At 39.6% G+C, this 13,227-nt stretch overlaps 1 protein-coding gene across 1 annotated transcript in view; it reads right to left on the bottom strand.

The window, feature by feature from the left end:
• The window catches only part of PCNX2 (pecanex 2), a 242,250-nt gene that overhangs the window by 178,891 nt on the left and 50,132 nt on the right, over positions 1–13,227 (bottom strand). Inside the window, exons 9-12 of the mRNA XM_050949217.1 lie at positions 10,403–10,538; positions 7,530–7,672; positions 5,320–5,473; positions 5,193–5,225 (exon numbers count right to left, since the gene is read on the bottom strand). Coding sequence (XP_050805174.1) covers positions 5,193–5,225; positions 5,320–5,473; positions 7,530–7,672; positions 10,403–10,538 — 466 coding nt within the window. The remainder of the gene's footprint in view (positions 1–5,192; positions 5,226–5,319; positions 5,474–7,529; positions 7,673–10,402; positions 10,539–13,227) is intronic.

The following is a 13,227-nucleotide window of genomic DNA, read 5'->3' as shown; positions in this document are numbered from 1 at the left end:
AGCTATTTTTGTTTAGCTGAAAAGCCATTTTTTCAATTAAAGATAATTTGATGGGAAAATTTCAACCAGCTCTATGTAATATTTTTCTCCTGTGTGGCTCTATTTCTGAAAGACACACAAAATGGGGAGGAGGGGAAGAAGTCGTCGTGAGGGAGGAGAGGGAGGAAGCGTGTGTGTGTGTACACACATGTACGTACAAAGCAGGAAACTTCAAGGGGCTTATGAATGAAAGCCAAGTGTCTAAGCAGGTGTTAGGTGGGAGTTACTTGCCTGAGCTAACCCAGTGCAGTGTGAGTGAAACTCAGGCCCTACCCTCTCTCAGAAAGTAGCATTAGAACTGTCAGCAGCAAGAATTAGGCAACTAAGTACTAAAAGCAGAGAACATTCCAAACTAAATGCCAAAGCAAAGCATAACAAAACTATTGAGAACATAACATTAAACACAGAAACTGAACATTAATCACATTAAATGAGCTCTATGTTCTGTTCTGAAGCTCACTAACCTGAGACTCTGGCAGACAACTAGTTGGAAAAAATTTCAAAAGGCAGAAGCCATATATATCTACCTATCTAAAATGTACCCACCACCTTGGTATCTCACACTAGTCTGCTGAGACCTCGGTTTTTTGTTCACAGAAGTAGGATCCCAGATGATTTCATTAGACTGCTTCTATGAGGCCTGCTGTGATATCTACCACAAAAATTTGCTCTGGACGGACATACAGGACTTTCAGGCTATTCAGCAACACCTTAAATTGCATCATGAAGTGAACAGGAAACCACTGTAGAGATCTGAGCACTCGCCTTATATGCTCATAGTGACACACTCCACACTAGCAGGGCCAGCTCTGGCTTTTTTGCCTCCCCAAGCAAAAAAAAAAAGGGGGGGGGCGGAGTGGCAAAGCAGGAGGCGGACAAAAACATGGCACAGATGGAGCGGCAAAGCGGGGGGGGCAGCAAAAAAACAGTGCAGCCGGCAAAGCAGAGGAAAAGAAACAAACAAAAAAAACCCTACAGGGCAGCTGGAGCCAGGGTGCAGGAGGACTTCCTGTGCGTGCAGGGTGTGAGCCCGGTCTAGTGGAGGGGAGAGGGAGGGGGCGGGAGCGAGGGGGGAGACCAGCGCTTCAGTGGGGCACTCTCCGCGTGGCCCCGACTGCCACGCCGCCAGCCGGAAGGGTTCTGCGCCGCTCCAGTCGGCAGGGAGGGAAGGACGCGGGCTGCCCTGCTGAGCTGGCATACCAAAAAAGAAAAAAAAAAAGCAGCCGTGTCGCCCCAGGTTTGGCCAGAATGCCACCCTATAGAATCTGCCACCCCAAGCACGAGCTTGCTCAGCTGGTGCCTGGAGCTGGTCTTACACACTAGGCACAGGCATTCTACATCTCCTGACTAGATTAATAAATTCTAAGGCCAGAAGGGATCACTGTGAACATCTAGTCTGACTTCCTGTATAGCCCAGGCCATAGAACTTCCCCAAAATAATATCTAGAGCACGTCTTTTAGAAAAAAAAATCCGATCTTGAATTAAAAATTGTCAGTGATGGAGAATCCACCACAACCCTTGGTAAATTGTTGCAATGGTTAATTATCCTCACTGTCAAAAATTTATTCTTTATTTCTTATTACTCTGGGCTGTCTTCAAGGACAGTCCTAAATAGAATCTGTTACAGTAGTATAGTTTCAAGATGACAAAGCCATGACCGACAACTGCAAGATATGCCTGAAAGAGATTGGAAAGAATGTTTGGAGTCTGCTAGAAGCCATGGATGATCAAAAGCACGAGGGGCCACTGTAGCCTGAGAATCCAAGAATAAGAATGGACCCAGAAGAACCCCCAGATTATCCCACTGCTCCCTAGCCTTGTTTGGAAAATTTCAGCTGCATTGTCATTCAGCTTTATAACATTGATCATTCTTTAATCTCCCTGCTGTTCTGCATCCTCTCATTAGCATCAAGCTATCTTTCTACTTTAACTTTAATGTAGCTGTGTGAATTATGAAGTAGTACAGTATGGTATCCTTTCAAGCCTACTTGTTGTCTTATTTTTCATGATGCCAACTAATTCCAGCAAGCCTCCATTAATACATCTCATTTTATAAAATTTAATAACTTTTAAGTGATTATAATGCATAATGCAATACGGATTAAATCTTCTAGTTTAATTTATGTTAAATATAAACATGTTTCATGTTTAAAATGTTGAGTGAAAAGATACTATGAAAAAATATTTTACAGGCACTTCTTAATAAACCAAGGCTTGTGGGACGGTTGGGGAGGGAATCGTTTATATCATCACTTTGTTATAATACTGCATGACATGTAGAGTATAGTATGATGGATGATGTTATAACATTTTTACTGTGACTGTAAAATTCTAGCCATGGTATTGTATGAAAATATGCCTCAATAAAGCTTCATTAGTTATTTCGTCTTTGATACTACAAATAATTTAGGCTAGGATGTGATTATAATGAAGTTTTGATTATGCTGGTTACCACCCCTCTTAAAACAAATGTGCACATTATCAGTGTTTGCATGTGGAAGTGATTTGATTACTGTTCACATTATTGTGTGTAGAAATGTGTTAGTCGAACCAACAAATATGGTCTATTTTTGGCATCTTGAAAATTAGCTCTTTCCTGAGGTCTGAATATCTTTTAAAGTCCCTGGAAATAACATACACTACAAGAAATGGATTTGTAAACTAATGTTTATCAACACTGTCCAGTTTTCAGGTAGGCACGAATTGCCTGCAAATGTGCAATAGCTGAGCAATTCCATAATTTCTAGGAATGATTGATGCAGGAAAGGAAACTAAGAATCCTTCAAGTTCACCTTGGTAGAATTTACAACTATAAACTGCAAAGAACCCTGATTTAAAAATAAATTTATATTTCCAGTCTTCAAAATGACAGGCTAAAACTCACTATAAAAGGGAAAGAATCAAGGAGATGGTGCTGATTTGTAGTTCCCACCCTCACCACACCATTCCCAAGAGCAGCTTGCAAACAGCAAGTGCTCTTTTACCTAACTGCAGACTTCCCAGAAGGTGAGAGAGCCCAAAATCAACAAACTGAAGGATAGGCACAGATCCTGAGTGAGTACACCCAATATTCTGACTTGGAGAAAAAGTTCAATCCTCCTCCAACAGTTAGCAAACTCCTTCCCCTCGCCCCCTTACATTACATCACATTATGCTTCTAGATAAGGAAATCAACTGTACTGATTTTTGCTCATGCCCCTTACCTAGTACTGGTTGCCTTACATTACAGCTAACCAACTGATAAGTGTCAGAACACATCTCTTATTTGTTTAATGTACTGTATCCAATATCACACTGCCATTTCTTTCACTATCCTGGGAGCAATAGATGCACTGAATCTTTTCCCCTGGTGCACATGTTATTTCTGGAAGAGATATTCCTAGATAGGACAATCAGATGCCAGCAAACCAATGCATTTCCAACATAGAATCAGTATTTCTAATGTACTACTGCCCTGGAGATATGATTCAGAATACCAGAGCAGCTAATACTCGCAGTAAGGCAGATCCTGCATATCTCTTCTCAATGTAACCTAATACACATACTGCTAGTGACAATTTACAACAATACATTGCTAATACCTCAATTATACTTCTCCCAGTTATGGTACTTTGTGAAGGAAGGATGAATATTATATAGAAATACAACGATAGGAATAGATTAATTTAATAAGGAAGCATGTGCTATTTGATCAGTCAATTATGTACTTTTTCTTAATGACTTTGAGGAAAAGATCAGTAATAGCAGATTAAAAATCAATGATCTGTCTTGAAGATGAATTTTAAATCCCTATTGACTGAAGACTGAGGGATGAGTCTGGATTGTTGCTGTTTTAAAAGCCAACAGTTGTTAATGGAAAACAGAGGAAATGTTGGTCAGATGCCATATGACTGAGTTTCTGAATAATCTAATTCAGACATATTTATGTTTATTATATTTTAGGACATAGAGTACCCAAAAGTAATGATGAATGCAAATAATCAATCATGAATAAAAATAGTACTGAAGCCACAAAAGCCACACACAATAGGGTTCTTGATAAACAACCAACAATATTTACAAGAGCCACTTATTTAAATGTTTCACTGTTATGACACTAAGAACCCATCAGTGCCAACAGACAAAGGGTTCACTGCTCTGTAACAGCAACTCCTAGCAGATCTGACAACCTCATTACACCTCGCACCCTGCTTTCATAGTATTTATCATACAGAATGTTACATGAGGTCTTCAATAAAAGCTGGGTTCTTACTGATCATTAATGTCATTGTGAAATGTATGCACAAATGCCATGAAAAAAGTTGTGTATATATACTGAAAATATGTTCCTAGAAAGAGTCTCAATCGAGGCAGCATTGGTTTCTGCCAGACAAAGGGATGTATATTCCCCTATCTGTCTTGGTTCACATTTAAATTAAGCATCTAAAGCCAATACAAGGAAGCCCGTTTACACATGAAGTCAACATGAAGTCAACACACCAGGGAATAAACCATGGGGGGTCATTCTGACTCTTGGGACCAATAATGGATGTTTGGGAGATATAAGAAGACAAAAGGACACCATTTTATCATTAACCAAGGAAGCAAAAGGACAGCACTTTTTGCATTCATGAAATAGGGATCCCAGTCATGTTGGCTGGAGATGCTGGGAGATTGCTTTGGGTGACAAACTTTTGTAGACAGGGGCTTGGCCTGTTAAATATATATTTTTTTGGCATTTCTTCACCCCATTTTTCCACCCGGGGCAGCTGCCTCGCTCATCCCACCCTGCTTACAGCATTCTTATGTGTATACTGTCCCTCTGGGGACACCATATCTGGTAACTCTTGTGAGTGGCTGGTGGACAAGGGGCTGGATGCTACAGGAATTGCTTCGAGGACTCAGGGGTTGTTGCGTGCCTATCACTAGCCTGCAGAGAGGGAGTGAGGTTTGCAGAGGCCTGGAAGGTAGCGCTTGTGTTGCCAGAGGTTATTGGTTCCAGGGAGCTGGACTAGAACAGGCACAGATGAGATGACAGCACACTAAGAGCAGGTAGCGGTAAAGTGGTGTCTCATGACGACCTTGGGTAGCATCATAGTAGTACCAACTGATTCCCTCTCAGTACAAAAGTGATACTATAAAAAGCAAACTTGCTCTGCTTGCTGAGACTTACGTGTATTGGTGAGGCAGGGTCAGGCTGAACACTCTAAAAACAAAAACAGAAAAAAAATATTTATAGGTTTTTGGATCCCCAAAAATTCTAGGAGATTTTGTGGATAGGAAAAATACTTATTTCTTACCTTTAGAAGGGAATACTGGCAACCAGCCATGACAACACAGAACAGGAGGACCCAAATGTCTTTACAAAAGCCTTGGTTCAGAGTCAGGAACCCAAAAAATGAGACAAGAGCTACTAGAAGAACAGCCAACACATTCTCCTTGATAGCATCAGTCCTACCGGAATAAAATAAATAAAAGGAGTTTCAAAAGGAGAGAAGTACCCATGTAACTATTAGCAGATAAAGGGACAGATTCTCAGTTGACGTACATTGCCATCGCTGCACTGTCTTGGCTACAACACTACACCACCGGAGGATCTGCCCTCAAAATTCTACACCAACTGCTTGTGGACTTAGTGTATAATTCTTCATTCCAAGTCTTTAATTGTACATCTCATTATGACACCCAAACCTTGTATTCAAAGTTGTTTATTTTATTTCATAGTTGAATAGATTTTAAGGCTAGCAGAGACCATTATGATCATCTAGTCTGACTTTCTGCATAGAATTTCACCAAGTAATTTGTATACTTTAGTGTGCATTTCCCTGTAAATCTCTCTATAAAATAGTTTTTAAAGCGAATGATATGCATTCATGTACTAAAAATGCTAAAGACAAAATATAGTATGTGGCCAAAGGTGGCAAGCAATACTGTTGTCATGTTAAAATTATTCTTTAAAGTGCAACCCTAATAATATACAATTACAAAAGATATACAATTTGTTCTTATCTGTAGTACTGAAACATATTAAATCTTTCATATGTTTAATAAGATTTATTAGAACAGGTGTGCAGAGAAAAGCAATTTAAATACTCAATCCATAACAAAAAGAGTGTATTGTGGATATTTTTCCATGCATTTGAAGTGCTTAGACAAGGCACTATATATACAGCAGCATATATACTAGATCTAACTTATCTTACTACATACACTAAAGCTGTCTTCTGAAATATCTGCAGCAGAGATAATATTAACATGTATATAGGGCATACACCCACACAAAGAGAGATCAAGCTTATGACAGGCTAGCCTGCAGTCACTGTCTATGTAGGCTTAGTTGTTTTGGGTTGATAATAGTCTAGCAGATTATAAGGGGCAGAGGGTCTAGCAGCAAAGAGCACTGCCAAAACAGCTGATTACAACTGACATGGGGGAAAGAAAAGAAGAAGAGATGCCAGAGAAAGAAACAGAATTGTGTCTTGTCAAATAATTGAGTTAGGGTGGGGAAACAGGAGGATTCCCTCCTGCATTTTGTTCTTAAAATTTGGAAGTATTTCAGTGACAAAAATCTGGCACCTTTCCCTCTTTTCTTCTCTTTTCCTGATTCACACACAACACTAATTTTCAAATCAGTCATATAGGCGCTAACTTCCCCTCTGCCAGGTGGTTGCTCGACACTTCTTTGCCTCTGGCCCTGCCCCTGCACATGCACCACCTCTTCCCATCTCACACCACCCTCACTCCACCCCCTTTCCACCCCTTTCCCAAAGACCCTGCTCCCATTCCACCCCCTTCTCCCAAGTCCCCGCCCCATCTCTTTTCCACCTACTCTCCTAAGCACGCGGCGTCCTTGCTTCTCCCACTCCCTCCCGGAAAATCCTAAGTACTGCCAAACAACTGTTAGGCAGCGGCGGGGGGAGGGGAGTGCTGGGAGAGAGAGGGAGGAGCGAAGACATGGCATCGTGCTTGGAAGGAGGAGGCAGCAAGGCAGGGGCAGAGGGAGCTTGGCTGGTGCAGAGCACCCACTAATTTTTTCCCATGGGTGCTTCAGCCCCAGACCACCCACAGAGTCGGCACCTATGCCAGAGGCAGGGGGCCCAGAGTCCAGAGTCAAATTGGGGACTATCGCACAAATGGGCCCTCACATAAATCAAGGTCTCTTCTCATATAGGAGGAGGAGTCCTGTGGCACCTTAAAGACTAACAGATTTGGGCATAAGCTTTTGTGGGTAAAAAAAACCCACTTCTTCAGAAGCGGAGGAATTCTTCGGGCTCCTCATTGATTTTGTGGATACAGACTAAGATGGCTACCCCTCAGATACTTCTTATATAGAAGGGTCATGGGCCAGAAAAAGCTCTGAAGTTTGAGGCTTGGAGCACAGAAACATTTCCCCACACTTAAACTAAACAGGTATTTATTTAAAAGGAGTCCCACCATTCACTCCTTTTTTAATAGTTTGCATTTTTACCTGTGAGGAGAAATTCATGACACTAGTATGAAGAAAGCTTACCGATCCAGTAATGCCAACAAGGCAAGTCGATCATACCAGACTTTAATCCACTTGCCAGGAAATATAATAAATTTGTAAAACTGCCTGTTACTTTTTCGTTGAGCTGAAGAGCATGAAGAGTCCTCAAAGTCCTGACTCAGATGCTTTAAAACAAAACATACACACACACACACACACACAGAGTTTCATATTGGCATACTGTTGCCACTAAAGTACATGGTCTGAAAGTTAGAATGTACATGTCAATGTTTCATTCCAATTTCTTTATAAATGAACACTGGTGAAAATTTTTACTCTCCATTTTATTTCAACTATAAGGAACACAATATATTAATCTCATTTCTTATAGATGGTCAGAAGTTATACCAAACATGCAAAATACTATTAACAATACATTATCAAGCTTTAGTAACAAATTGTTTCTTTAATCCCCATGGTTTATCTTGTCTATGGTTTTCTGCCTTCTTCCACACTGCAGACCAACCACAGCATAAGCCACAACTGTACCTGATGGGAAAAGATTCTTGCCACTAGAATCCTAGTGATCAATAATTCCAAGTGACATCAAATATGATTTGAGACAGATTGTGTTCCTTCTGTCACTGTAATTTTTAAGCAAAATATGAATTCAAATAATACACAGTTTTTACATTATTTGAGTTACAATTCAGACATTTTACTTAATGTACTGTGAAGGATTTTAAAAAGCCAAAAGTGAAATATGAACATTTAAAATTTTTGTTGATAATATCTATCATCTAGGAGTGTTTTCTATATTTGGTCTCCTGGCTCTACAACCTCTGCTCCAACAGGAAGTATTATAGTAATCAATTTTCCTGTTCTTTTTCCTTTTTATTTTTAATCACACTCACCTTAAATTCATTACTACTACTCTCTTAATTTAGTTTTATGACTTGAAAAAGAGTAGAAAAATGACAATGCTAGCAAAGGAATTGTTTAAAAATCTAAACAGGGCACTATGGCTCTGATTTTCCAAACACTTCAGCATGTGCTTAACTTTACACACATGAGCAGTCCCATTGACTTCACTGGAATTATACATATGCATGAAGTTAAACATGTGCATAAGGGTTTGCAGGACTTGGGCCTCGATCAGGACTTCTGTGTTGTAATCAGTGCTTTGTCACTGACTGGCTGTGACTTGCATGAGGCCACACTAAATCTACTGGTGCCTCCATTTACCCATCCACAAAATGAATGAAATTAAATTAGGGCTTGTCTACATGAACACTTAGTTTACACCAAACTGGAATGTGACTCTACCCTGAATTAGTCTGTCCATGTGGCCCCTGCTGACATGCACTGACAGTTTGTTAGCGTGCTTTGATTTACTCCACTTTGACATGAACTGTAAGTGCACATCTATAAGGTCTACACAGAGAGTTAATGCACTGCAGGCTAATGCAGGTAGATTCACACTGCAGCTTGCTATGAACTAAATCATCATATAGACAAGCTCTTAGCTAATTTATATGAGTGTCTGAAGCTCTGACCTGGAGTAGTCAATATGTTGACTGTGGGCCAAATCCTGACTCCCAGACACTTTTGAATGGACTTCCACATCTTTTTAATTATCATCATTGTTATTTTTTATTATTATTTTCTCTGGAGTCTGGACCTTGACTATACTTTGACCAAGAAATTTGGACATAGACCCATCCAAGTCAATGACTAAACTCCTAATGACTTCAACAGGGTTCACTTATAATCACAAGATCAGAAGCCATAAAAACATGGATTCTAGTCCCAAACTTGCAGTATGATCTTGGGCAAGACATTCACTTCTCAATACCTCAGATTTCCTATAGATAAGATAAGGGTGATGATAATTCTCTAGTTAGCAGGTGGTTTACAAATATTTATTAAGCCTGCAAAGTTTTTTGAGATTCTTGCTCAGAAATCTCTATACAAATCTAAATTATCATTTTATATGCATTTATAACATACATAGGCAAAAAATGAGTTTTACAACAGCTACTTTCCTGTCAACTTTTAGTTCCTGTTAAAAATATAAGTCAAGATAAATAATTATCTGAGGTTTTAGGTTTATTAACATCAGACTTGAAGTGGCCATGCTGAAGGTGTTAGGGCATCTCCAAACTCTGGAAGACAGCTTGGAGGGTGTCAGAGACCCCAAACCCACAAAAACTATAAAAATAAACTATGTCCTTGTCATATTACAAACCAAACTGAACACTAAAGGCCTGCTTCCGACAGGTGATGAGCAGCTCCAGCTGCTGCAAGTGGAGGGTGCTCTGCCATCCCACAAATGATATCCAGGACCCAGGATGAGGCCCTAAAAGTTTTACTTCCCAGTTCAGAAAAGAGGAGACAGACCTGATATTTTAGGCCTACATGCCCACACTAATCTGCAAAGTAGATGCGTCAAACTATTAACATTTGGCAATGTGTATAAAATCCTAACAGCTGTGTTCTCTGGTTTTCAATTTTTACAATAAGAGATTATTTACATGTTGGCAGTCTCTTTGTACAGCTAACATGTGCCTAATGCAAATGCTTAGCAGACTTAGACTCATAGTAATCTCTAAATATTCTAATATAAGGCACCTTGGAAAATTTGTCCCTGCTATTAAAAAAAAGCTCCAAAATGCTCCTTAAGGACCCAGCTCTGCCACCTTTGCTCAGAGTAGTCCCTTATTATTTTTAAACCAATGGAGCTACTTGTCTAGTAAGATACTACTCAATGTGTAGCCAAACAAGCCCTCCCAGCAAAGCAATACTATATAAATACAAAAGGGTTAAAATGGTTGCCTTCACGCCAGGTGGTCAGTTCTACAACATATTTACGTGACACGATTTGTTAAAATGTTAGAAACTGAAATACAATGTACCCGTGGTGTTTCTGACAGGGTTCTTCGTGCCACCATCAGTAAGAGCTGCTGCTGGAGTGCACTTGCAGCATGATCTCCTGAAGATGGTTCCTGACTCTCCGAAGTGGTAGTACTAGAAGAACTGAACTGTGTTTCACTGTGCACAGGGGTAAAAAGAAATGAAATGGTTTTAGAAAGAGTCAAGTCAATACCATTTAAAACAATACAGCAGGAGGTCTGGCTGGCTCATGGGATCCACAATGGGACATGGAGCCTTCCACCTCATAGCTCAGGCCTCTAGTGACCAAGAGTAATTTGTTTTTGATGGCTGTTTGTTGACCGCAATCCAGTTCCCTATGGAAAAGTGTTCTTTTCAGAAATGCCACTATCTGAAGAGGGACTTCTGAAGATGTATACTACTTCTTTAAGGAACAGCCAGGATCTTGCAGCCAAAAAACCCTGGGTGTAATCCAACAGGCGCTCTGCTCTTGCTTAGCTCTCTGTTCCTGTTTAAATAGACCAGCCCCAGGGCAAAGTAGGGAACCTCTTTAATTACTCAGTTTGTTATGATTGTGAGCCCCTGGCTGTCCGTTAAAGAGGTATTATGCTCCTTCACAGCACCCTTTCTGGTAGTCTCAGCAAACATTTCAAGGATGAAAGGGCAGAGATTTAACTCTTTAAGCGCCAGAGGTGGTCCATCCACAATGGGCTGAAGGCACACCGTATGACTGTGTTAACATTGTCCACTAGTACTTATCATGTAGACAACAGATATCAGTTTCCAACTATGTCAATCCACCACATTTCAGGAGCACTAAAATTTACTTTAAATTTCTGCAAGAGAAATCTTTAATATGCTTTTTCTTTTTAGTCAGCCCTAAATCCCTCTTTCTAGGCGTAGGTGTCCGTTAGCCCATCATTTTAGATATTGTGAAAACTCCCTTCTTATTCAATTGCATCTGTAATTAAGGTCTTAGAATGCAAGTCCCCATGGCAGGTCTTTCTCTAGTCCTTTCTTCTTGATTCTGTACATTTAGCACTTAAATAATAAAACCTTAGTAAAGAGTCTAATATACACTGTTTAATAATTAAATAAATACATACATACATACATACTACTACACACTGGATTGCAAAAAACAAACAAACAAACAATCTCGTTACTTGACATCACTTTATTTAAATAAAATTCTTGCTGAGAAATTCATCATTTAAATGTTACTCTTGGATGGGATTCTTTTTTGGATACCTATTCACTTTTCCTGTCACAACTGGGGTTTCCACATCTGCCTTCCCATTCTAATCTCAGTATCTCCTAGCCTTATCAACCCTATGTATTTATGTGGCCCCCATTACCATAGTATCTGAGGGCCTCACAAGCTTTAACTTATTTAGTCACACAACACCCTTGTGAAGTAGGGCAGTGCTATTACCCCCATGTTACAGATGATGAGCTGACATACAGAGAGGCTAAGTGACTTGTCCAGAGTAACATAGGAAGTCTGCAGCAGAACAAGGAACTGAGGACAGGTCTTCCAAGTTCCAAGCTCAATTCAATTCCATTCAAATTCCTTAAGCATATGCCAGACAAAAGGGAAAAGTAAACAGATGAGTAGCTGTCCAGTAAGCTACAGAAAAAAGAATGAAGTGTTGCATGCTATGTTTACATAGTTCATCTCTTTAAAACTGTCTGCCTACTCCCTTAGCCATTGCTTTGAAAAAGCCAAGTGAAGTCTGGTTCATTCTTACCTTTTGTCTATTTTCTTTTACCCCATATCTAATAAGGAACGGCCTGGCATGATGATGCTACACTCACACACCACAACCCTCTGGCCAGAATCCCTTGCCCTTGCCCTTGCCTTCTGGACGAATCAAAAAATCTGAGAACATTAGTATAGGTTAAAAAAAAATCTTACCTAATCTCTCTCGTTCTTTATTTCTCATGCTGCCTCCATCATCAGTCTCCCCCCGCCCCCACCTTCTTGGTCGTCTTCCTCCCTATGTCCCACATGGCTCTGATCATTCTCACTTTCATGTGCTACACCCTTTCCGATGCTGAACAGTTTAATTTTTAAACTACTTATATTTAAAGATATACACCATGTCTGATGACACATCACTATCACACTAACAATGAATACCAACAAGAAATTTTACAGTTCTGTTTGTGTTTTTATAAACCTTTAACAGGGTTCCATAAAATTAGAATATATAATGTATAAATAGGAGCAAACACTCCCTAATTACTGAATAATTATAAATAAAGCTGAACGTCATAGTGTAAGATGGGGCCTTGATGAACAGAAAATACATTAGTTGGCAGAATCAAATTAAGGCTATCAAGATCTACTGTAAACGGCACCATTAATATAAGCAAATGTATAATTACACTAAATTTTGAATTGTAAATTAATAACTAAAGATATGTTTGACAAACATGTAACATATGCAGGACTAATGTGAAAGGCACAGAGCACCCTCTGTTGATAACTGAAAGATTAACATTCTACTATATTTTTTTTTACTCCGCATACAGTTTTACTACATCATGGAACAAGCATCAATTTAGCTGAACAATTGCACAACACTAAATATTTTATTGTAACCACAAAACACTTGAAAGTCTGTTTTATAAATTTCCTGTTTGTCTTTCACGACTTTTTTTATGTCATTGAAAATTTTTGCCAAAAATCAGTCTAAGCAATAACACAGCTCATGCTGATCCATATTCCACTACTTATCCAGCCATGAGACCAAAGTTATGAGGTGAGATCAAGAAAGAAGTTTGTGCATTTTCTTCAAATGCAATCTACTTCTCCCCCGATGGACCCCTTACTTAAAATGTG

Source organism: Gopherus flavomarginatus, chromosome 4 (genome assembly GCF_025201925.1).
Source record: "Gopherus flavomarginatus isolate rGopFla2 chromosome 4, rGopFla2.mat.asm, whole genome shotgun sequence".
Lineage (NCBI taxonomy): Eukaryota > Metazoa > Chordata > Testudines > Testudinidae > Gopherus > Gopherus flavomarginatus.
The sequence above is the reverse complement of the archived record's forward strand: the minus strand, read 5'-3'. Positions and strand labels throughout refer to the sequence as shown.